This window comes from Quercus lobata, chromosome 4 (assembly GCF_001633185.2).
Source record: "Quercus lobata isolate SW786 chromosome 4, ValleyOak3.0 Primary Assembly, whole genome shotgun sequence".
In the NCBI taxonomy this organism is placed as follows: domain Eukaryota; kingdom Viridiplantae; phylum Streptophyta; class Magnoliopsida; order Fagales; family Fagaceae; genus Quercus; species Quercus lobata.
Window position 1 is genome coordinate 73,497,025 of NC_044907.1, and position 25,754 is coordinate 73,522,778.

At 33.0% G+C, this 25,754-nt stretch overlaps 3 protein-coding genes and 1 non-coding gene across 6 annotated transcripts; 1 reads left to right on the forward strand and 3 right to left on the reverse strand.

Moving 5' to 3' along the window:
- Positions 1 to 552: 552 nt before the first annotated feature.
- Positions 553 to 1,449, reverse strand: LOC115985771. Its single transcript, XM_031108670.1, has one exon. The coding sequence runs from the start codon at positions 1,447 to 1,449 to the stop codon at positions 553 to 555; it is 897 nt and encodes a 298-aa protein (XP_030964530.1).
- A 1,323-nt stretch (positions 1,450 to 2,772) lies between these two features.
- On the reverse strand, positions 2,773 to 2,858 carry LOC115988217. The gene has a single exon (XR_004091392.1). It is a non-coding gene; the product is annotated as a small nucleolar RNA snoR116 (small nucleolar RNA).
- A 612-nt stretch (positions 2,859 to 3,470) lies between these two features.
- LOC115985773 lies at positions 3,471 to 4,478 on the reverse strand. The gene is made up of 2 exons (XM_031108671.1): positions 4,053 to 4,478; positions 3,471 to 3,875 (listed from the first exon to the last, which is right to left on the reverse strand). The coding sequence occupies exons 1-2, from the start codon at positions 4,476 to 4,478 to the stop codon at positions 3,471 to 3,473; spliced, it is 831 nt and encodes a 276-aa protein (XP_030964531.1).
- Positions 4,479 to 14,104: 9,626 nt separating this feature from the next.
- On the forward strand, positions 14,105 to 24,112 carry LOC115987524 (receptor-like protein 9DC3). Of its 3 annotated transcripts, XR_004091124.1 has the most exons (5): positions 14,105 to 15,474; positions 15,568 to 15,656; positions 18,420 to 18,484; positions 22,826 to 23,355; positions 23,458 to 24,112. XR_004091124.1 is itself a non-coding variant. In XM_031111099.1 (4 exons), exons 1-4 carry the CDS (start codon positions 14,250 to 14,252, stop codon positions 22,830 to 22,832), a joined length of 1,386 nt encoding a protein of 461 aa, XP_030966959.1. In that variant the 5' UTR covers positions 14,105 to 14,249; the 3' UTR covers positions 22,833 to 23,393. The 3 variants fall into 3 exon arrangements, 2 of the variants coding, with proteins under 2 accessions (XP_030966959.1, XP_030966957.1); XM_031111099.1 differs by lacking the exon at positions 23,458 to 24,112 and having other exon boundaries at positions 22,826 to 23,393; XM_031111097.1 differs by lacking the exons at positions 22,826 to 23,355; positions 23,458 to 24,112 and having other exon boundaries at positions 18,420 to 18,807.
- The last annotated feature ends 1,642 nt before the right edge of the window (positions 24,113 to 25,754 follow it).

The window sequence follows — 25,754 nt, forward strand, 5'->3', positions numbered from 1 at the left end:
TTGCCACTTCCTTGATGACAAATAGTACTTAAATTTAACACAACAAAACAATTGGCTAATACTAAACTTAACATAACAAAACAACATAGCCAATGAGTTTTAATGGTAGCTTCATAAAAACAAAATAAAACAAATAAACCAAATCAAAAGTTTTAATGGCAACTCCATAAAGAAAAGGAGACAAATAAACAAAACCAAAAGTTTTCATGACTCTCCTTGTAATTGCCATAAATGTTCAACGAGATTCATTTGGAGTTGAGAATGAACATCTCGATCCCTAATGCATTGATGAACTTGAATGAATTCCATAAATTCATTTGTTGGCTCACGTGACATTGGTGTACATGAAATCTCATCAATTTGTTCATAATCTAAGTCCACTGCTTCAGCTTCATCTCACTCATCTTCAATAATCATGTTATGAAGAATTATGCACGCTTTCATAATGTCTTGTAGTGTTTCATGATAGAAAAACTGTGCAGGTCCACGTACAATAGCAAATCATGCTTGAAGCACTCCAAATGCACGCTCTACATCCTTCCTATATGCCTCCTAAGCTTTTGCAAATAATTTTCTTTTTGCTCCTAGTGGCCTTGGGATTGTCTTCACAAATGTTGACCATTGTGGATATATGCCATCGGCAAGATAGTATCCCATTGTGTAATTATCACCATTAATTGAGTAATTAACTGCAGGAGCACGTCCTTGTGCAAGCTCAGAAAATACATGAGACCGCTTCAACACATTAATATCATTGTTTGACCCAGGTAACCCAAAAAATGAGTGCCATATCCAAAGATCATATGAAGCCACTGCTTCCAAAATAATACTTGGCTCACGAATATGACCACAATACATCCCTTTCCATGCAGTTGGAAAATTTTTCCATTTCCAATGCATGCAATCAATACTTTCCAGCATGCCTGGAAATCCACGGTTTTGGCCATGGGCTAACAATCTAGCGATGTCTTCATTGTTTGGTGACCTCAAGTATTCCTCTGAAAAAATAGCAACCACTGCTGCAACAAATTTTTTCAAACTAGTTATTGCAGTGGTTTCTGCTATTCTCACATATTCATCCATAAAATCAGCCGCTACTCCATAAGCAAGCATCCTAAGTGCAGCGGTCATCTTTTGAAGGGGAGATAGACCAAGCTTTTTGGTAGCATTTCTTTTTTGGGTAAAGTAAGGTTCATGAGCTTCTACCCTAGATAAGATTCGGAGAAAAAGAGAATGTCTCATTCGAAATCTCCTTCGAAATAAGTTGGGAGGATATAAAGGTTCTTCGGCAAAGTAGTCATCATAAAGCCTTCTATGGCCTGCCAAATGATTACGTTCGATATACCGACGATGCTTACGTTGTTGTGTCGAACCCGTGAGAAGTTTTATAATTATCTCATCTTCATCTAAGTCATCATCAAGCAATTTACGAAAAAAAGAATGACCCATGGAGATAAACTATAAGAAAACATTAGAAAGCAATTATCAATATAGATGCCATTATCATAATATGAAATGAAATCAATAACTTTAAAAGAAGGTTTGATTGCAATATCTTATAAAAGAATGATAAGCACATAACATTTTCAATGGACAGGAAGTGTACTGCATGGACAGTAATCAGTTGGCTATCTCTAAAGGATAAGATAATCAATATCTCCTACAAACAATTTATGTGGTTAGAGCTCTTGGTTTGGTAATTAGCTACCTTGTATTGTTGGTTGTTTTATATAATGAAAGATTCTACCACTAGAAAAGAAAGAAAAAAGAATCTACACATCATCATCGATCATAAGTCATCACATGTGTCACTACTTGAACTATCTTTTACTTCTTTATAAATATTGGGAAAAGAATTGACATTTAACTTTTAATTTTGATAATTTTTTTCTCCCAATTCATGCCATTCATATACATATTCATTAAGCTCTCTCTCTTTCTCTCTCTCTCTCTATATATAGCTCTCTCTCTCTCTCTCTCTCTCTCTCTCTCTATATATATATATATATATAGAGAGAGAGAGAGAGAGAGAGTGAGAGAGAGATAGAAACAAAAACAAAAAGATTAAGCAGTCCTACTTTTTGTGAATTAGAGAAAAATTATAATAATTTGGACCGAAAAAGAAGACAACATAAATAGGGGAGAAAAATGTTTTATTCAAATGTTGATCATATTTTTGGTATTGGAGGAGAGGAATGTTTAAAAATAAAGAGTAGGAAAAAAAAAGGGAATTCATACAGACACTGTGAAACAATTCCAGCTTAAAGCCAATAGGCTATGAATATGAGTACATGGAGACAATTCAAAGAGCTCAAGCTTATGTAAACACAAACTCTATTGTCCAACCACTAATTCCAATCATTTCATTTACAAGTAAGCAGACGATTCAGAGAATGCATACATGTGACATTGTGTCCTAACATGTGAATAGAACTAGTTGATCATGTAATAAAAAAACTATACCAAGTAATTTGCAACACCCACCACCAATTTGTGTAAAATCTATTTTCTTTTGACAGTAATCATCAAGGAGAAAATCTCTTATGTATGGCAAGTTAATCCACCACCACAGCACTACTATTACATAATTTTTTTTCTCTCACATTAGTAATATAAATGATCAAACCAACATTCAATACAGGACACTTCAGATGCATCAAGGAAAAAGTCTTAGTAAACATGTCATAACACATGCAGTCTAGGAATAGCACAAGGAAGAAATCAAATGCAAAACATAAAACACTATTCAAAGTAAATAGAGTTTAAGAAAAAGGGGTCAGAGAGAAATCATTTCTTATGACATCTACAAGCCTTAAAGCTTTCATAATTTGATGGTATTGACATCATCCTCACTGCCTATACAACTTACCAATTGAGAATCAAAAAACCATAAACTAATAATAATAAGTCAATAGCAAAAATTCCATGGCAGATACTCAAACCATAACAAAATGGAATTAGGCACACTTGCTACAGAAAAAAAAAAAAAAAATTCTTTGCCAAGATATGCCAACCTACACAAATGGGGTAGAACAACCAAATAACAGTATCTAACTACACAACCAAGATTGACTACCCATATACGCTGTAAGGACAAATTCCCAACAAAAAACAAACCAAAATACAAGATAATGCAAAGCTAAACAACCACATATCCACTTGGCAAATAGCAGGAAGAAAAATCTGCAAAAGCTGGAGAGTTGTACAGGTTTTTTTGTAATATAAATTCAAACATAGAAAATACACGACATTTTATATAAGCTAAAATGTTAGGATTACTTACATGACAGTTGCCTACTAGAATCTACAACAAAATCACATAATAAAATAGTCAAGACCTTTTGCTAAGATCACAAAATACATATCAAAGCCTAAAGTCAGCTACACCCAAAAAATGCCACAAAATACATACCACGGCCTAGAATTAGTTACTACCAAAATAAGGTTGGAACAAGACATCACCAACATCATCAACCCAACGAATGACTTGATCTTTGTTTTGCAAGGGTTTCCTTTTTGAGTCCATCATAAAAAGCTTTTTGGTCTTCGTTCATGCCACTTGTGTCTAGCATCATAATTCTTTCATTCTCTTTCAACTCTTGCAAGCGAACCTTTTCCACTTTGATACGTACTCTCTCTTTTTCGAATACACAACCTTCTTCAAGAACTTTCATTTTCTTTTTCAAATATTCCGTTGCAATATCTTTCCCATCATCTTTCCTCTTTCGATTAGACTTTTCAGCTTTTCTACCTAGTGGCCTCTCGAAATCCATAATGCCATTAACCCCCACTCCTTGATCTATTAAATCTGGAGTTTGAGGCATTTCTTTTCTTGAATCTCCACTAGGCATAGTAGATGCCCACTTTGGATAATCCTTCAAGATTAGCCAACAATGTTCAAATTGAAATACGGAACCGTGAATTTCTTTAAACAATTCCTTTGCTTTCTCCATCTAAAAAAAAATTAAATAAATATAACATAATTAGTTTCTTCAAACAATTCATTTGTGTTGTAAACCTAAAAAAATTAAAGACCATTGCAAAATTTATACCTTGTCATGAGCCGTGGTTCCACTTTCATTCTTTGCTTCAATTTTAGCTAAGTACCCAACAAATTTAACTGTTTCCCTATTAATTGTTCCCCATCGGGTTGTTAGGGATGCAACACTACATGTAGAATCAGTCTTGTGGTCCATAAAGTATTTCACAACTTTACCATAAAATGTTGTTTTATGTTGCTCATTACCATACACAGGATCGACACTGGTATTGAGCCATGCTGCTACAAGCAGCTTATCTTCCTCAGCACTGAAGTTGACACCACGTGCTTGTTTTTTCTTAGAAGTGGCAACTTCATCATTCAGTGGAGAATCTTCGACTAACAGGGGACTACTTTCAGATACATCGAAAATTTCATCCTCAAGATTAATATTCCCCCGTACGAGATTAGTGAATGATGAATAATTCCTTGAGTCCATGCTCTAAATAGATATGGAGACTGCTTGTTCTGGTTTATTAATTACAACATGATATATCATTACTAAACTTTGTCAATGTATCTCTCTAGCAAATTTGCCAAACTCAAAATGTGAGCCCTCATCAAACACATGCACATGTGAGAGTTGACCCCCCCCCCCCCCCAACCCAATACGTGAGGCATGGATTTAGATAGACACTTGTGAATCCACGCCTCACTCTTTAAGGAAGGTAATCATTATGACTGCCTATGTGACTAAGTCACCACATGGGTTAATATCATATTTTACTTTGACCAAGGCAAAAGCATCATTTTTAATGTTGAATTATTTTCATTAAGTTGGTTGACTATCTCAAAAAATACTTTTGCCTAATATTAACATGAAGTAATTCCCATAGCATATAATAAGAAATTCTTGTTTTGACTTATCCTAGCCAGAGCAACAGAGAAGACTGTCGGATAGAGTAATTCCCACGGCCTAATATTTTCATTTGTTTTGTTTTGTTTTTAAGAATAAGTAGACTATATTAAGGTTAAAGACAAGAGCAACAGAGAAGATTGTCGAATAGATTAATTTAGGCAGAAAAATTCATAACACAGCAAACAGCACATATGAACAGAATATAGAGAGAATCAAAACTAGACATTGAAATATCGAGAGAATCACAGAGAAGACGAAGAACTTACCTGAACAATGAATCGATGAAATAGTATCGCCCAAACAGAGTAAGACCAGTGAGCTATTCCTGTCGTGATTCTCATGCACAGATTTCACCAGGGCCTCTTTCATGAAACCGAAAGTCCATTCACAAAGTTCTTGCGCCAAGAATTGATTCAAAGAGCCTACTCTCTGATGAGACGAAATGGCTCGGTCAGTTCACTGGGATATAGAACAGAGAGGAGAGACCCACAACCCAAAGGCCTACGCCCACGTCGATCACAATCGAAAAATAAAACCAGACCCACAATCGGAAATCACAACCACAACCCAGACCCACAACCAGACTGACGCTGATAGAACAGAGAGGACAGAGCGAACAAAAGGGAAAAATTAAACAGAGAGGAGAGACCCACAACCTAAAGGCCTACGCCCACACCGATCACAATCGGAAAATAAAACCAGACCCACAATCGGAAATCACAACCAAAACAGAGACAAATAAACCAGACCGACCCCGATAGAACAGAGAGGACAGAGCGAACAAAAGGGGTAAAAAAAAACCGGTGAAGGATATAGATCAGTGATGGTAGAAATGAAATTGATGGTGGCTCATATTCATGAACAGGAAGAAAATAGAGCAACGGGGGAGAGGGAAGAAGAAAAAGAATGGGAGAGTGGAGATAGAGATGGAGGAAGTGAGCTAAAGGAGAAATGAAAGAGATATGAGGGTTGAAAGACAAATAAAAAATTAATAAACCAATATACCACAGCGTACCGTATAATTGTATATTTGTGATTTTACTGTAGCAAGTTGCAAAAAATTTAACTTTTACAACATCTGATAAATGGGCTTAAATTGGGTTTGGTGTGGGATATGTGCCAAATATTTAGCATTTGGCACATATCCCACATCTACTGTGGGTGCTCTTATAACATCATCAAAAATACTACACCATTTTCAAAGTTTTGTTTTCGTTGAATTGGGTATCAAATGGGGCGTAAGGAAGACTTTCGAGATATAGGCACTAATAAGAAAATCAATATCTTAGATTTAGACTCCTTTAAAAAAAAAAAAAAATTAGCAGTTGCAATCAATAAGGAGATTTAAACTTTGGTTGTCTCCAACTTTCTATTAGAATCACTAGAAGATGCCAGTTGAGCAACAAAGTTCTTAGCTAGGTTTGACATTTGCACATTCGTGAACTTCTGATTTTCTTGATGATAAATTAACCTTGTGCTCTACAATTTTAAAGTTCATGCCCATCCAATACATAATAAACACTAGCCTGTAGCATTATGCATATTCATGAAATACATTTACAAATAAGCATAACAAAATGCATATTAAAGTTTTACCAAATTTATATACAACATATATAATGTTTGTATATTTGAAAATATAACATATAAGTTTATTTAAAAAAAATAAAAAATCATTTCAATTGTTATCAATGAAAATGTATTTTCATATTTTATATAAAAAATAATCATTTCATCTAATTGCATATTTTAAAATGTACTTATGCATATGCATGAGTTTACAAGTTAGTACTCCTTATTGGAACTACAAAAACCAGGCCAAATTGAACTAATTCTAAATCTCAAAATGTGAATTATCATTAATTGAGTAATGTGCTAAGTTTGTCAACCAGTAAAAGCAAGTAACATCTTACCACCTAAAAATTGTGAAAATATTATGAAAATGTTGTACACATAACTTTTCTCTTAAAGATTGTTAAATTTTGAATGACTAATCAAATTTCCGTCTAAAATAAGTTGCAATTTCACAAGTTAGAAAATTGATATATGTAACCAAATGAACCCAGGGCCCATAAACAAGACTTGCATAGTCAATCCCTAACTTATGGTAGAAATTTAAAGAGAAATGCTATGTACACATAACAAAATATTTTCATAATAAATTCTAAGTTTTAGGTTGTTACTACCTTACTGGTTTTTATTAAAGAGCAAAAAATTAATTTCAATAGTGAGTTTAAATTAGAACCAGTAACAACTTACCACATAAGATTTGTTGCGAAAATATTGTGAACATAACACTTCTTAAATTAAAAGCAACAAAAACCGATTAAGCTCAGATCATAGTTGTCAAAATATGAATCGTATTATGAATCGATTTTTTATTTTTTTGTATTGTGTATCGTAAAATACACAAATATATAATAAAATTTATAAAAAATTATTGATATACATATATGTAATGACTGAATTTGGATTGGACCCATTATAGGATTGGGTTTAAGCCCAACAAGCCCAAACAATGAATTTATAGAGCGTGGATGAAAGAACTAGTTCTAATCCAAAAGATGGACAACAAAAGTTGTTGAAATAAGATTGTTGAAGACAAGTATATAAGAAAATTTATTCTTAGCACGGCCTGAGGAGCTTATGTTATAATATCTAGTACTTGAACAAAGCTACAAGAGTTCACCGTATTCTTACAAAGATTTCTTAATTTTTTCCGATCCCTTTCTTTAGGCCACCTTCCCATGTTATATACTACAATTTTGGTGTCATCTCCATCATACACGTGTAGGTTGGATTCGAAGAACTCCTTCTTGTCCCATCCAACACCTCTCAGAACCATCAAATAGTAGCTGTAAGGTTGCTTGGCCACTGTTCAAGTATCACCCCCACATTAATGTGGCCAGAGAGTTAGTTGGGAGGTATTTATTGTAGAGGTAGTAGCTTTTGAAGATATTTGTTGCTCCCTTTTACTCACCCCTTGTCCAACGTCCAACTCCTAGTTGTGATACAACTTTGAAGAAGGTTTAAGGTGACAGGACATTCTTACTAACCTCGGATATCCATTTCTGAGATAAATTTCATTCTTGGACGTATTTCGGACTGTCACATACAATCTTTATTTCTTCTTCTTATACTATTCCCATCATAACCTTATTTAACCATCCTCGGACAGGGTGATATCCTCGGATTGGGCCATAGGCCCAATTCATACAGTTTTAATATTACCTTTTTAGATAGTTGGTCCCCACAAATATATAAAGGGTATATTCATTATAAATTTTGAGTATATTCAACAAATGCATCTCCAATTTTGAATATATTCAACTAATGACCAATTTATTAATCAATAATAATAGGGATTTGTTGTGTTAATTCATGCTGCAGTTTTATGTGTGGCACCTTTAGATCCCTTCTCTGCATACAAAGTATCTCATGATATCAACTTAAAAATGAACATTGGCTTCTCAAAGTTAGTCATGAAGGGATTCACCTATGATTTTTGCATATATTAGATAAAACAATAAGAAGAAAAGATAAATTTTTAAAATGAAAATAACCGCTCATTCTTTATCTTTTTTCTTCTCTATAGACCACGAAATATTTATCACAAATTTTGTAAACAGGTAAACATAGTGGGATTTATAACTAATGACGAATCAAAATAACGTCTAAAATACAATGCACCTTTTGTTTTAAGTTTAGAAAATTGATATGAATCCAAATGAATCTAAATAAGGGCCCCTAAAATAAGGTGGGTCCTCATCTACAAGACTTACAATCCAGTTTGTTTACAATCCATGTTTGTCACCAAATTTGTGGTAACATCAGCAAACAAATCCACATTGTCTATATAGTAACAAATTCCAATATCTCCTATTGCATCGGTGTAATATTGAATGCGCATAAACTATAGATCTTTTCTTAAAGAGTTGTTCCCAGCATGAGCAAGACTTCTAGGATACAAACACTAACTAGAAAATCAAGGTTTCTTTTTTCCTTCAGTTTTTGACACTTAAATTTATAAACTACAGATTTTCTTGATGATAAAATTAACACTCTGCTCCACTATTCCTGCATTTCAAGAGTCTGTTTGGGTAAAAATACAATTTTTTTTCTTCTTTATGCTTTTTGTCTCAAATTTTTTAAAATAATCTACCTTAATTTTTTTTTTCAAATAAACTAGTTTTTAATTTTTTGTCACACATTTAACATAAAAATTAACAAAAAATATATCTTTTGATAAACACTATAAAAAAAAAAAAAAAAAAAAAAAAAAAAAAAAAGCTACTACAAATGGACAACAAACGAACACCAAAGTTCAACTCAATAAATATGCTTGACTCATGCACAATAAATATTGATGGATTCAGATCCTCTAGATTTCTTAGGGTACTCTACAATATAAAGTTCTTTAAATCTCAACATTTCTTTTAAAATAAATGTTTAAGATGTTGCCACGTTATCGATTCATTAATACAACCCTAAATTAGTCTTAAAATACAAAAAGTACACTTAATGTATAATAAAGGTTGACGTTAGCAGCTTAACACCATTCAACTTCTTTTTTATAAATTGTCTTTTTTTATAAAATCGCCAACTCAAAAAAAAAAAAAATCCTTGCCTCAATTGATGATTTACGAGAAACGAATATTAATATTAACATTTAATAAGAAATGAAACAATGAGATCAAGCTGTCAAGGTGGACTCCCAAGCCCGAGCAAGTCTTAATACTAGGTTTATCTTCAACATTGGGGTGGTTAATCCTCCCAAGGATGAAACAAGTTAGAAAATAAGCTTGAGCAATTCTCTTCAGATGGAGATGCAAACACTTTTTATTGGTTCAAGAATCTAGAACCAACTTTAAAGATCTTGTTGCCAACAACGCTAGATGCGAGCCATACCCTTGAAAAAAGCATCTGATGAAAAATGATTGGGTTGCTATTTATTTTTTAAAGATAGAAACGTGGAGACGAAAGCTTAAGTTATAATGATCATTGTTTTTGGGTTGATGATTTTTCTGAAAAAAGAAGTAACAGAGAGAAGTCCATAATTTAAAAATAAATAAATAAATAAAAATTTGAGAGATAAGTCTAGAAGTTGAAAGGCGTTTAGGAGAAATAGGAATATTTATGTGTTTTGAAAGACTAATTTAAGATCGTATAAGTGAATTGATGTGTCACCATCTTAATCATTTATTTTAATAGAAATGTTGAGATTTAAAGAATTTTATATTGTAGAGTACTTTAGGAAATCTAGAATATCTGAATCCGCATGTATATGCCTTGAATTCTTACAAGTTACAACCAAGACTAGGTAGCATTTTTGAAGTTAATGTTTTTGAATAAATATTGAGTGCCAGAGATTATCTTATAGCAGTAATAACGCCACTCAGTCTTACAATTAATATTTAAGCCCTTTTGAATATACATCACTGTAGGTTTCTTTAAAAATATTTTCCCATCTCCCCATGTGTGTGTTAAAAATATTTAGTATTCTAAAAAAAAAAAAATGTCTTACAATTAATAAGAAGAAATGGTTCCAATATTCTCAAGTCCAACAAAAATCCTGAATTAAGTTAATTCTTGGTCAAGCCATATTATCTGGATAAAGCCCTTCATAAGATTTTGTTTGGAATTTCACCTATTCAGTCCAGCAAGTTTTGTGTGGAACTCATTGAAATCCTTCATTAATTGGCTATCTGCATTGAGGTAAACTTGTAGCTCCTCTACGCACTTTCAAAACGAAATGCACTTTGATTTCAGAAAATATTTTTATTTTTTATTTTTAAATGAAGCACTTTCAAAAAGTAACGAGTAAAAACGACTTTATTTCTATCCTAAAAAAAAATGTGAAAAGAGACTGGATGAAAAAATAAAAAAGGATGTGCAAGTTTGTAGAGGCAAACTTTATAAGTTTGAACACAAACTTCATGCCTTGCATTTAACCAATTAACAATTACACGCTTAGGTCTATTTCACCTTTTAGAAAATTGCCCCAAGCTTTACACACAATTTTTCCATCTCCACCTTCTCCTTCTCCTTCTTTTATTTATTTGTAACCACGTTGCTCTTTTTCTTTTTTATTATAAATTTTGAACCAATGTTACCAATCTTTTTTTTTTTTTTTTATACAAGATAGAATTCTACTCTAGCCTAATCTAAGTGTATATTGTGTGAAACTCCCTCCTGGAGACTTGAATTCCGACCCTTGCCCCCACACTCCACAAGTACTTATACTTGTGGAGTGACCATCGCATCAAGGGAGTGCGGTGGTGAACCAATGTTACCAATATTAATTCTTGTTTTTATAATTATTTGTAACCATTAAACACGAACCTTATGGGACTTTTCTACACTTTCTTATGATGTTTTTTTTTTTTTTTTGGAGAATGAACTTTCTTATGATGTTGATATTACAACATGCCTTAAGGGAGCTTTCGAACTAGCTAGCTAAAATCATAATCTCATGGTTCTCAAAAAAAAAAAAAAAAAAAAAAAAATCCTATTGTCATAAATATACATGTTTGCTGTAGACTTCCTGGTCTTTGGCAATAGTAAAAACAAAAAAAATCATAGCAACAATATATGAAAACACTGAAAAAGGGGGAAATGTAATGCTCAGTAATTGCAATTTCTGTAAACTTTCTATGTGATGGCGTTGGAGATGTGCATAGCAACTAACAAGATTGATGGTGTATGTGGCTAGACCCAAAAGAGAAAAAGAAAAAAGCAAGCAGTGTGAGTAATACTCATTGAGAGTTTGAAATCTAAATGCAATTAATTGTTTAGGCCCACTTTCATTAATAGGTAATACTCTTTTTTTTTGGTTAAAAAAAATAGGTAGAGGGTCTTACCTAGGCATGACCATAGTAGTATCCTATAATATTTGTTAAAGTTATACATAATGTAACTTAAACCCAATCCTCTCTCTCACACACACATATATATATACACACACAAACCACATGCCACATGCCACCTGTCCATTTTAATTCTTAATTTTAGTGCACAATAATAATATTTATTCAGCTAGATAAAACCACTTCAATTTTAAATGGAAAATTTAGCACTCCAACGATTTTTAAAAGAAATTTTTTTCTTAAAAGAGGAGCAATCTAATGCAATTTTGTGGTCTTAATATTTCAAATTAATTGTCAGTTTCTGCCTTTCTGGACTCAATTAGCAATTATTAAAATATTATAATTAATCTGATGAGATATATGGAGGTTCCTAGAAAGTGTAAAGTATAAGAACATGTACATGATTTACAATTTTCACGTCACATCACTCGTGACTCGAAATTAACTATTTTAAAAAATAAAAAATTAAAGAAAGGTGGAAGACTTCTGTTGACCACGAACAACTCCTAGTTATAAAGACCATGTTGCTCCTTCCTTTTTTTTCTTTTTTTTCTTTTTTTTTTTTTTGAGGAACTGCTGCTCCTTTTTTTTAATTATAAATTTTGAACCAATCTTAATTCTTGTTTTTAGCATTATTTGTAACCTTTTGCTCAAAGATTGCAATGGCTTTTACTACCAACAAAGGAAATGTGTATCATTTAATTAATCAAATAATTAAAAAAAACTAGCGCCTACCCAAAAAAAAAAAATATATATATATATATATATTTAGCAAAAAAAAAAAAGGTGCTAGTATATGAAATCAAACTTTATAGCATGAAGTTTGAACACAAATACTTGTTTAGGCCTACTTTACCTTTTTGGGCACAATTTTTCTGTTATTTTCTTATTATTTGTGTATCTAAGTAAGAAATCTTAATTTTTGAATAAATAAAATAAAATGTGAATAATAATTAAGTGATATTTATGGATAAAAATGTCTATATATTGTGTCAATAGCATTACTGGGTAGCTTTAAACCTCCGTGCTATAGGGACCTTAATTTCTTGGTGTCACTGTTAAAGATAGGGACCTTAATTTCTTGGTGCCACTGTTAAAGATCTATTTGATAATAATAATAAAAAATTAGTGGAATCTATAATGCTTTTGGACAGTCTTTAATAGTAGTAGATGATTTTAGAAATGTATTTAAGTAATCAAACAATTAAAAAGGTTGCGCACTTTGATTTCAAAAAAGAAAAAAGATATGCACTTTCAAAAGGTAAAGGGTTGTTTGGTACATGTGTTTAAACACATGTTTCAATTTTTAAATATTATTACATGTATTTTTACATATTTTTTTACCTACATATATTTTAAAAAAATTAAAAACTATTATTTAAACCCACATATAAAATGACCCTAAGATTTCAAAGCGTAGAAGTTAAAAAAAAAAAAGGACTTCGGCGAGGAGAAAAAACTGTGCAAGTCTCTAAAATCAAACTTTTTAAGTGTGAACACAAACTTCCTACCTTCCACCAATTTACACGCTTTGACCCCTTTAATTTTTATCAATTCTCCAACAAGAAGTGATGGTAACCTCCACATCTTTATCAGACTTTGGCGTGACTCTTGAAAATATCATTTATTTATTAACAAATGAGAATATTGTACATTACTATTTTAAATTTCAAAAAAAAAAATATATATATATATATATATAACTTCCCAAAACTCAATTTTTGACTCCACCAACTTATCCATTTTAATTCTTAATTTTAGTACACAATAATAATATTTACACAGCTAGATATAAAACCACTTCAATTTTGATTCTCAAAAAAAAAAAAAAACACTTCAATTTCAAATGAAATATTTAGCGCTCCAACGATTTTTAAAAGAATTATTTTCTTAAAAGAAGAACAATCTAATGCAATTTTGTGGGCCCAATAAGGTCACACATTAAGTTTTCTATTTTTAGAAATATTTTTTTGAGAATTAAAAAAATTGCCATCATTTTTTCAATTTTTGAGAAAAATTTTTCCAAAAATAAAAATTAATATATACCCAAAATACACATTAGTAAAATTCATATTTTAAATTAATTGTCAGTTTTTTTACTCAATTAGCAATTATTAAAATATTATAATTAATCGATGATATATATGGAGGTTCCTAGAAAGTTCAAAATATGAGAATATGTACATGTTGTACAATTTCATGTCACCTCACACGTGACGTGAAATTAACATCTTTTTTTAAAAAAATAAAAGAAAGGTCGATGACTCCTGTTGACTTGGCAGCATCTATATATAATATTCATTCCGTCCCATACCTTCCTTATAACATCATCAGAAATACTACTCCATTTTCAGAGTTTTGTTTTTTTTGAATTGGGTATCAAGTGGGGCGTTCAACTTGGAAGTATCAAGTCTTCTTTTTGTTCAGTTTGATCTTGCATTCTCAACTTCCCTTTCCATCGTCTCTCTCTTCCTCCTTGTCTTCAATGCCACCATGCTCTGCTCTACTCCATTTTAATAAGTCTTTTTCTCTTCACAAATCTGCTTCTGACTCACAAACTTCTTATCCAAAAACATCCAGTTGGCGGGCGGATAAGCACTGTTGCAATTGGGATGGGGTCAAGTGTGACAAAAACACAAGCCATGTGGTTGGCCTGGACCTTAGTTCCAGCTGGCTTATGGGCCACTATCATTCCAACAATACCCTGTTTTTTCTTCCCAATCTCAGGAAGTTGAACCTCGCTGACAATTGGTTCAATCGCTCCCTAAGTCCTTCTGAGTTTGGCAACTTTAAGAGTTTGACTCATCTTAACCTTTCTCTTTCCGTATTTGCTGGCCAAATCCCGTTTGAAATCTCTCAGTTGTCTTCACTGGTTTCACTTGATCTTAATGGGCTATTATTAATCAAAGCTCCAGTATGGAAAAGAGTCATTGGTAACCTAACTCAGTTAAGGGAACTTATTCTGGATAGGACAAATATGTCCTCAATTAGACCTAATTCTTTGATGAATCTATCCTCCTCTTTGACAACTCTCAGTCTCTGTGAGTGTGACTTGCAGGGAAAACTTAAAAATAACATCCTCTTCCTTCCCAATATACAAACCCTTGATCTTGCAGCAAATTCAGACCTTGAAGTTTCTCTTCCAAAGTCTAATTGGAGCTGTAATTCCCAAAAGTTTTTAGATCTCTCTTCAACAAACTTTTTAGGAGAATTACCTAGTTCTATTGGCAATCTGAAGTCCTTGGAGCATTTGGATCTCTCTTCGATAAACTTTTCAGGAGAATTACCTAGTTCTATCGGCAATCTAAAGTCCTTAGATCATTTGGATCTCTCTTGGACAAACTTTTCAGGAGAATTACCTAGTCCTATCGGCAATTTGAAGTCCTTGGAGCATTTGGATCTCTCTTCGACAAACTTTTCAGGAGAATTACCTAGTTCTATAGGCAATCTGAAGTCCTTGGAGTATTTGGATCTCTCTTCGACAAACTTTTCAGGAGAATTACCTAGTTCTATCGGCAATCTGAAGTCCTTGGAGTATTTGGATCTCTCTTCGCCAAACTTTTTAGGAGAATTACCTAGTTCTATCGGCAATCTAAAGTCCTTGGAGCATTTGGATTTCTCTTATTGCAATTTTTCGGGGTCAATTCCAGCTTGGCTTGGGAACCTTACAAAACTTATATATTTAGATCTGTCATCTAATAGTTTTAGCGGTGAGATTCTATTACCACTTTTAAATTTTAGGTCTTTTTGGCTGATGCATCAAAACTAACAATTTTTTAATTATTGGTGAATATTTTTAACAGGTTTGTTGCCGTCATCACTATTCAACTTGTCGAATCTCTCAACTTTACACCTTTCGTACAATCAACTTGTTGGTCCCCTTCCTAGTCACGTAAGTGGTTTGAATCTAGTTGGTCTCTATTTAAGTTTAAATTTCCTAAGTGGAACACTGCCTTCTTGGTTATTCAGTTTGCCATCTTTGGAGATTTTATATCTTGATGGTAATCGATTCATTGGTGAGATCGGTGAATTCAATTCCAATTCATTACAGAACCTTGATTTGAGCTATAATAAGCTACAGGGCTCTATACCTAGGTCAATATCTAAGCTTGTGAACCTGACTAGCCTATCTCTCTCATCAAATAACTTGAGTATTATGTTGGGGTCTGAAATGTTTTCAAAGCTCAAAAATCTTGAGACTCTTGATTTTTCAAATAACTCAATTAACTTCAATAATAATGCTACCTATGCCCTGCCCAATCTTCAAAATTTGAACTTGTCTTACTCCAATATCAGTGAATTCCCAATTTTCTTAAGACTGACAACAAATTTACAATCCTTAGACCTTTCCAATAACCGAATTTATGGTCGAGTTCCAAGATGGTTGGGGGATGTGGGGATGAATTCATTATATTATGTTGATCTCCGTGAAAACTGGCTTCAAGGACCATTTCCCACTCTAAATTTTTCTAGTCTACACTTTATCTTTTTCTCCAATAACAATTTAACAGGAGAAATCCCTTCTTTAATTTGCGATGCAATTCATCTTGAAGTTCTAGACCTATCTCATAACAACTTAAGTGGCATGATTCCTAAGTGTTTGGTAAACTCTACTACCCTCACAGTGTTGGATTTGCGAATGAATAGCCTTCATGGTATCATCCCTGCAACATTTGCCAAAGGAAATAACATTAGGAGTATTAACCTTAATGGCAATCAATTGGAAGGGCCATTGCCACGATATTTGGCAAATTGTACATACTTGGAAGTTCTAGATCTTGGAAACAATAAGATAAATGGAGTCTTCCCTTATTGGTTGGGAAGTCTTCAGAATTTGCAAGTTCTTGTCATAAGATCAAACAGATTTCAAGGTCGTATAGGCAATCCTATAACCAAATTTCCTTTCCCGAATTTGCGAATCATAGACATCTCTAACAACCAGTTTAATGGTCCTTTGCCAATAACATATTTTGAATATTTGAAAGCCATGATGAATGTCGATGAAAGCGGAGTTGCATCGAAATATATGGGAGAAAATTATTATCAAGATTCATTGAATATCATGATGAAGGGGCAGTATATTGAGATGGAGAGAGTCCTAACCATCTTAACAAGCATTGATTTTTCAAACAACAATTTGGTTGGCAAGCTGTATCCATAGGTTACGCATGTGGAACAATATTCGGAATGTTTATGGGATATATTATGTTTAAAATTGAAAAACCAAAGTGCCTTGTGAGGATGGTCAAATTAGAGCAGCATATCATGCTCAGAAGATTGAAGAAGAATGCCCACAAACGTGGTGGAAGAAGATAATTGTTTCTATGGTATGTGATGTTCTTATCTTTGAGACTTTAGAATGAATCTCTAACCTAAAAACATAAAAGTTTCTATTATTATTAGCAACTGTATTTTTTTTTTTTTTGTCCCTTTGAATTATAGTTATGTATCTTGGATATCTTATGGTTTTACCTTCTTATTTAATTTCTTTGGGTGTAATTTAGATGCCATGGATAGTATGCAGCAAATGGGGCTTGAATACTTGTATGCTATTTAAGAAGACATAATATGGTTATGATGATGGCTGTTGTTTCTAGTCTTCTGCAAAATGGTGCATTCTAGTGTCTTGATGTTGTCACAACTGTTGGTTTGTTCACAAGCATCATCCCTTTGTTGTATTTCTATTTGCTATGTAGGTTTATTATTATATTTTTAAACGATAGGCAGACTTAGTCTGTTGGCCTGAGTTGAGGTGACACTGTTGTGCTTGTATTTTTTGTGCATACAAAGGGTTCCTCCGTTTGGTGTAGTTCCCTTTAAGGCTCTGTGTACTCTAGTTTGTATTTAATAAAATTGATTGATTCATCAAAAAAAAAAAAAATTGTTCATATTGTAACCAATGATTGGCTTAAAATATCAAGCTTGTGAAATGTTAATTTTGCATGTGAATATTAACCCTGCCAATAATACTCATTAATTTACTTAATCAGTTTATACAATTCCATTTTTTGGTTATTGATAATTTTAGACAATTCTATGTTAGCTTGTGAGACTATACTACATTGTATGAATGTCTTTTTTTATTTATACATAAATTACTGTTCAATAAATGCCAGTTAAAATTTTTTTTATCAATGTTTACTAGGCCATGGTGGAATACCTTTAGCACTAGTAATTATAGACTGAGGCCCTTAGACCTTAGTGCCCGCCTGCCTAGAGATTTCCTTCTGCTCTCTTGAGGAGAAAAACAAGTGAGGAATTCAATGGATCCAACTTCGCCTTGGGCAAGCTAGATATGCTTTTTGTCTTAACCTTTGTAAATGATGGGTTTCATTTGGGTTCAACCTCAATGGAAAATGTCTTTGAAAATTATGACTCCAAATTCAATTTCTTTCCACCATCAAAGAAAAAAACGACATTTTGATTGAAATTTGAAGAAATAGGCCTCAATCAAAAAATTACATTGAGATTGTTTACTCCTTTATTGTTTCCATCCAATTTCTTTATCATTTGATGCCTTTTGTCACTCTCTTCTCCTTCTCTCTCTCTCTCTCTCAAAATTAAGAGGCTCATCCATAGTTGGATTATTAACATAGACTTTTCAATTACTCAAGTATTTATTTTGTGTTAATTGATTTTTATTTTCTTAATGCAGTTAATTGTGATAGTTGGTGTTGGAGTCAGTATTAGGCCCAAAATTTCCTCCACCTTGGATGGGAGGTCAGTCTAGTTTTCATTATTAGACAGTAGGTTTTCATATGTATATTTTATTGATCTGATTGGTCTACTAAAGAGGCATATTTTCTGCTTACCTTATCAAGCATGTGTACTCACCGTAGTCAAGAATAATCCTGCAATAGTTAATTTCCTAGTTCTAGTCATTTTTTTTTAATCAAATGGTTTCTTATTTTAAAAATTGATGTGTACCAAACACATAGAATCTTGAATTTTTTAGAAAAATGTGTATCATTTTGACTTTTAAAAGCTACACAACATTTGTTTGGCTGTGTACAAGATTGTTTGAGATGAGAATCATGAATGATTCGCACTGCAGCATTGCATCTTCCTAGTCTATGATAGTTTACTAGGTTACCTGACCATTTAAAAGTAGGACATGCTGTCCAAAAGTTAAAATGGCTTGACATTTTAATGCCTTTGGTTAGGATCTCTAAAACAATATAGTTTGTTGATTGGTTGAAGAGCTATTTTTCAATAATATAATCTAAAAGCATAGGTCTTTATTATTTTTTGTTCTTTTTTTGTTACTTGGGAATATTTGAATTATAGTGAGGATGGCTGGGCCACAACTTTATTATTGTTGGGATACCAACTATAGTTGCTGATATAACTGCTTTATTCCTTAAGTTTTTGGAATTGATCTTTCTATTCTTTAGGATCCTCTGTTCATGTTTTTTAACCAATTTCCTAAAGCTCAAACTAAAATTTTAAAGTAGTTCTAACTTCTTAGTCACACTGTTGTCAATGGAATACAAGACAAGCATTAACAGAAAAGCTCCAATTTCAAGTCAGTCATATGCATGTAGAAAGGATAGTTGGAAAATGAAAATCAGCATTTAATAGTTTAACTCGCTTCTAAATTCTGCGGAAGGTTATGAGCTAAGCATCTCAAACTTCATGGCATACTGTGAACTGAAGATGGGCTCTCTAAATGAATGTGCTCAGGTATATAATATCCATAGACATTTGTCCATTTAAGAACTCAACTCAATTACACTATCTGCTTACACAACGTATCTGACGAGGAAAAGAAGTATACCTTCTGTAATCCAATGCAAAAGTTCCAATTTACGTGTAGGCTGTAGCCAAGGTTTTTGTAATGAACTTTATCTGTGATTCAAGTTGGCACTATATGTTACTTAGCTTCTCAAGCCACCAAAAATATATGGACATAAACATTCTTCACAACTTAGAGAAACAAGGATTGATTGTAAGAATATTGCTAGTACCTATCCCAATACTCTTATTCAGTGATGGGAAAAAAACAAGATTGATTGTCTTGGCAATATTTTTTTTTTTTCAAGATTCATATAATGTGTGGTATTCTTGCATAAATACCCCAATACCACAACCACTCTCCCTGAATCTCATACTAGAGAAAGGGGAAGCTTCACAACCATGTAGATAAACAATCTGGGTTCAGGACTCATTCGATATTGTATTCAGATTAGGATTAATCTTAATTTTTTTTCCCTTACAAACTGGATGTGGGTGTATTTTAAGAATTGATTTTAAGTGAAAAGTAATTATTTAAACTTTTTGTTTCTCCTTTTTTTTTTTTTTTATGCTGGGGTTTGTGGGGGAGGGGGGCTGTTAAGGAGTTGTGGACTAAGAATCTTTCTTAACATCATTCAAACTAGTTTGAGGGAGTTCACAAACAAAAAATTTAACTAAACATGCCTGAGAGAAATTCATTTGTTATTAAGGTCTTCTCAAAACCTTGAAAACAATATGTCATAAGGTACACCCTAGTTCTGGTTTTAAACTAGGCAGGTCATTCACTTGCTTCAAAAACCCAAATTCACTTCATAAAAAACTTTTCATTACATATTAAAAGACAAAAAAGGCTTTTTTATACTGTTAGCCCAAATTCACTTCATAAAAACTTTTCATTACATATTAAATGACAAAAAAGCTTTTAAAAACCGTTTTTATATATATATATATATATATATATGATGCATCGAACCTTGCAATTATATTTTTGATTGACTACTTACCAACCCATGGAAATCAGAAAAATATTACCACCACATCTTGAAGCAGAGTTTGGGTGCAGATTCACACTACCTTCTAGGAAAATTTCATGTTAAATAAGAAGTGAAAAGAAAATTGTACTTGAGTCAAGCATGTGTACTAGGGTAGCAATTTTCTTGATTTTTAATGAAAATGTTTATTTATCCCCAAAAAAAGGGGGATTATCTATTCTCATAGATGCTAAATGGCTAGTAGTAAATAAGAACTCAATTCCTATTAACCATGACTTTTGGCTTATTGTAATACTGATTTTTTTTTTTCTCTTTATATGATTCAGAAGAATCCTTCTTGTCCTTTATTAGAATAAGCTCCATCCTTTAGGTTCTTTTTTTTTTTTTATCTTTTTATTTTATTTTATAATTGTGTTAAATAGATATCTATAGTTTTTATTATTAGGTACAATGTCCATTTTCTATATATAAGACAAAGTAACATTTGATTTTTTTCATTTTACATTTCATTCTAAATACAGACTGTCAGCTCTGTGCAGGTGGGCAAGTGCATCAAGTATGAAAAAAAATACCTATCACATATTCTCACCTCCTTGCATATAACACGCCTCATGCTCTTTTAATTTAGTTCCAATATAATTTTGAAAGGAGTTTGTGCCCTTAACATGCAAGGAATTGCTATGTCTTAGATCTTCACTGCTATGTCTTAGCTTGCTTAAATTTATTGATAGCTTTATGCATTATCTGTCATATGAGGTTGCTATTTCCTATACTTTAGCAAAATTTGTTTTCCACTCTTTGTGAAGATATTTCCATATTGCTAAGGCTTTTTAATGAGACCCTTTGTCTCATAGAATGATTTCTTTTCTACATATACTGTTGTTTATCAACAAAGCTCAAGTGCTACTCCAGTTTTCCTTTAAAAGAAAGTAGGGGAAAGATGTTGGATGGAGAGATCTAATTGAAAAGTTGAGAACAATGAACAAGAAAAATGTGAGAAAGCTCCTAATTAACATGTTGAGCCCAAGAAAACTTGTGAAGATTCAACTCAATGGGTTCTCTTTCAATGAGTTCTCTTTGGGGTTTATTCTTAGTAGCCAGTTTTTTCAAATGCAGTAATTGATGTGCCTACAGTATGCCATAGCAGCTAAATTTTTTATATTGTCTTCCATTGACATTCTTAAGCTAGATGAATCTTCTGTTGGTTTAATTGGGAACTCAAGAAGTCCATCAAGGGCACTTAATTAGCTCCAGAATTCTACAGTCCTAATTCTGTTCTATAAGTGACACATACACCTCTCTCTCTCTCTCTCTCTCTCTCTCTCTCTCTCTCTCTCTCTCTCTCTATTTGTGTCTCTTTAATCTTTCGCACTTTTTGCATCAAATTCAAGAGATAATTCAATGCTAAGCTTTACAGCTTGGAGGCAAGGTTGAGTAGAGTTGCAAAACAGAGCCATACTTGATTCATCTTTGCACAGTGAGGTTGGAAAAGACAAATAATTGAGTTTTTTTGATGAACAATAAATGAATATGTTCATGTAAAATAAGATTGGAGGACAAAGATTTGTCTGAATTATATTTTCTGTGTATAGAACTTTTACATTGGTCTGAATATATAGATGTTGTTACAATGAACCTAGACAAAAATATTGACAGCCTAATCCCATAATTGCAGCTAGACAGAATAGTAACAGCTACCGAATCCCATAATTATAGCTGATTGGAAACCCCTTAATTGAGCTGATTGGGAATCCCTTAATTGTCTCTAATACTCCTCCTCAAGGTGGATTGTGTACATGAGTAACGCCCAGCTTGCTGATAAGACGATGAAAAGAATCCTTACCCAAAGGTTTGGTAAAAATGTCGGCAATTTGGTCATGGGATCGAATATGACAAGGTTGAACCAATTTGGATTGGATTTTCTGTGTATAGAACTTTTACATTGGTCGAAATATATAGATGCTGTTACAATGAATCTAGACAAAAAATTAAGAGTTGCCAAATCCCATAATTACAACTGATTGGAAACCCCTTAATTAAGCTGATTGGGAATCCCTTAATTGTCTCTAATAGTTCAACACATCATATATGTTGGGTTTGTGATTTGAATATTGTTGTTCACTTGTTTGTATCTAGGATAGGTGATTCCTTAAATATCCTTAACAAACATGAAAATCTTGTGAGTTTGTATAGATTTTTGTTATTGTTGTGGTACTAGGTATTATAGTCCCTGATAATGTTATGGGTATAAACCAATGATTCTAATGAGTTTGCTTTTCAATATTCCTATCTTCATTACATTAAGTAACGGTTGGATTGCTGAAATTTATAATAGGTACTGAATTTCTAGTTTGGTATGAAAAAATAAATAAAATGTACAAGATGGGATGTGCACAATAGGAATTGGAAGCTCCAGTAAAATTGCAGTGGAGATGGTTTGGTGCTCAATTTGGAAAGCAAAGGTCCCTAATAAAGTTAAGATGTTTGCATGGAGAGCATGTCATAACATTCTACCTGCATGTGCCAATCTAGTGAACAAAAGGGTTCTAACGTAGCCATGATGTCCAAGCTGCAAATTAAATGAGGATGACATGATGCATGAATTATGGAATTGTGAAGAGGCACAAGAATTTGGTGCTGCAGAAAAGAGGTAATTAGAGCATGAATTCCTAGACTTTGTTAGAATAATTTGGCCTGTATTGGAGGAGGGCTGTGACAACACTGTGGAGCAATCCCTGATACTGTCCTGGATGATTTGGAAGGGAAGGAATAAGAGGGTCTTTGAGCAGTCTACAAAACAGCCAAGTGTCATAGCAGGTGAGGCTATAGAATTTTGGCAGGAATTTCAAGCAATCTGCAACTCAGGTAGTTCAATAACTCAAGCTGTAACAAACCAACGTATTAATCTCACACTGTACTAGAATCCTCCCTGTAAACCTATTTACAAGGAATATTTTGATGGTGCAGTTTTTGAGGATTTACATAGAACAGGAGCGGGGGTCATAATCCGGAATGAACAAGGATTGCTCGTTGCAGCAATGAGCTGAAAAGGAAGACCAGTTATGGAGAGCTTTGTGGCAGAACTTGAGGCTGCAGTCCAAACCATTCGGTTTGCTCATGATGTTGGCATACAGAGGGGACAAGTTTTAGTGGGGGATTATAGCAAAACTTCAGGAACACGGAAAATATGAGTTTTGGTGGGCTAACGTAGTGAAGGAAGCTAAATTTCATCTGCAACGTTAACATGTTCAGCAATGGGAGGTTAGTTTTACTAGATACTCATTTTGGCAAGATGTGCACATAATATTGAAGATTATGTAACATGGATAGAAGAGGCCCCATTATTTTTCTTTGAATGGTTGAACAATGATGTACTGGGTTTGAATGTTTCAACATGCTACTTGTTTGGTTTTCCAAAGAAAAAATGGAAGCATAAATGGAAGCATATCATATTAATTCTACTCATACAGGGGACCAATACATTTTTTTTGCCCCCAACAAGTTCATTCTTACAACCAAAGTGGGGGGCTTCAAGCTTGCTACAACTAAATTTACAGAACCATGAACTATATATAGCTCATAATCCAATAACACAAGACATGCACAATACATTTATCTTTTTTTATTTATGCATAAATGACTGTTCAATAAATGCCAATTAAATTTTTTTATCAATGTTCACTAGGCTATGGTGGCATAGCTTTAGCACTTGTAATTATCATAGACTGAAGCCTTTAGACCTTAGTGTTCATTGCCTATAGATTTCCTTCTATTTTCTTGAGGAGAAAAACAAGTGATGCTTCCAATGGATACAACAAATGTACCGACTTAGCCTTGGGAAGGCCAGATATGCGTTTTGTCTTATTCTTTGTAAATGATGGGTTTCATTTGGGTTCAACTTCAATGGAGCATGACTTTGAAGAAATATGCCTACATCAAAAAATTACAATGAGATTGTTTTCTTCTCTATTGTTTCCATCCAGTTTCTTTAACATTGGATGCCTTTTGTCACTCTCTTCTCCCTCTCTAAAAGACCAAACTTAACAAACTTTAACTAACCACCACGCACCCTTGGTGCGGTGGTCACTCCATAAATATAAATGCTTGAGGGGTGTGGAGGGCAAGAGCCGAGGTTCAAGCCTCCAAGAGGGAGCTTCACACATATATACACTTAGATTAGGCTAGAATAGAAATTCTATCTTGTAAAAAAAAAAAAAAAAAAAAAAAAAACTTTAACTAAGAACACTGGTACTTGGGAGCTTTTCTCTCTTCCCTTTATTAAAAATCTTTAGATTTAAAACAAAAGAAAACCACAATGAGTATACACTATACAATATACATATATTATAAGCCCAATCCCAAGACATATTATAAGAGAGCATTATAGAAGCCAGTTATCATGACTTTTAAGTGGAGTTTGTGATGTGCCCTTATTTTAGACCCAATTTCTCTCACCCTTGTGGGTGTGTTTGTTTCTCAAAAAAAAAAAAAAAAAGATCTCAAGGCATTGAAGCCACTTGTTTGCAAGCTCCTCAAACAATCAAAAGAAAACTACATTCAATTCTTTTTTTTTTTTTTTTTTGAGAATACTAAATATTTTTAACACACACATGGGGAAAGGGGGGAAGGTTTTAAAGAAACTTACAATGTTGTACATCCAAAAGGGCCTAACTCTTGAATATATAACACAAACTTTAAACCTCTTTAACATTTGTGTTCTCATGTCGTGTTCATGTCATGTTAACTCATAAGTATCCAACCTTATAAATCTACACAAACACAACATGTTTATTAATTGAGTCACTATCTCTCAACCCTAACATGACATATTTATTAAACAAGTTGAACCAATACGATATACATAACCCATTTAATAAACTTGTATTAGGGTTAGTATGACGTGACATAACCCATTTAATAAATAGGTCATGTAGTCAAGTTTAGATGTTTACCTAGCTAGCATGGATAACCTATTAACAATTCTCATATTTTATAAAGTCAATATATATAAAAGCAGAAACCTCATTGTGTGAGAATTTATGCTTTTGCCAAGTGGCACCTCCTATGAAGTTTCTCTACAATTATCAAACTCTCCCATTAATTGCCTAAGTTTACACCACGACCCTCTCTCTTCTTCATGACTTTTAGGTTGTGTTTGGATGGGTGGAATATAGGGAGGATGGAAAATATAAGAGGGAAAATGGGGTGGAAAACTCAGTTTTCCACTGTTTGGGAATAGGAAGAAAATAGAGGGAGTGGAAAAC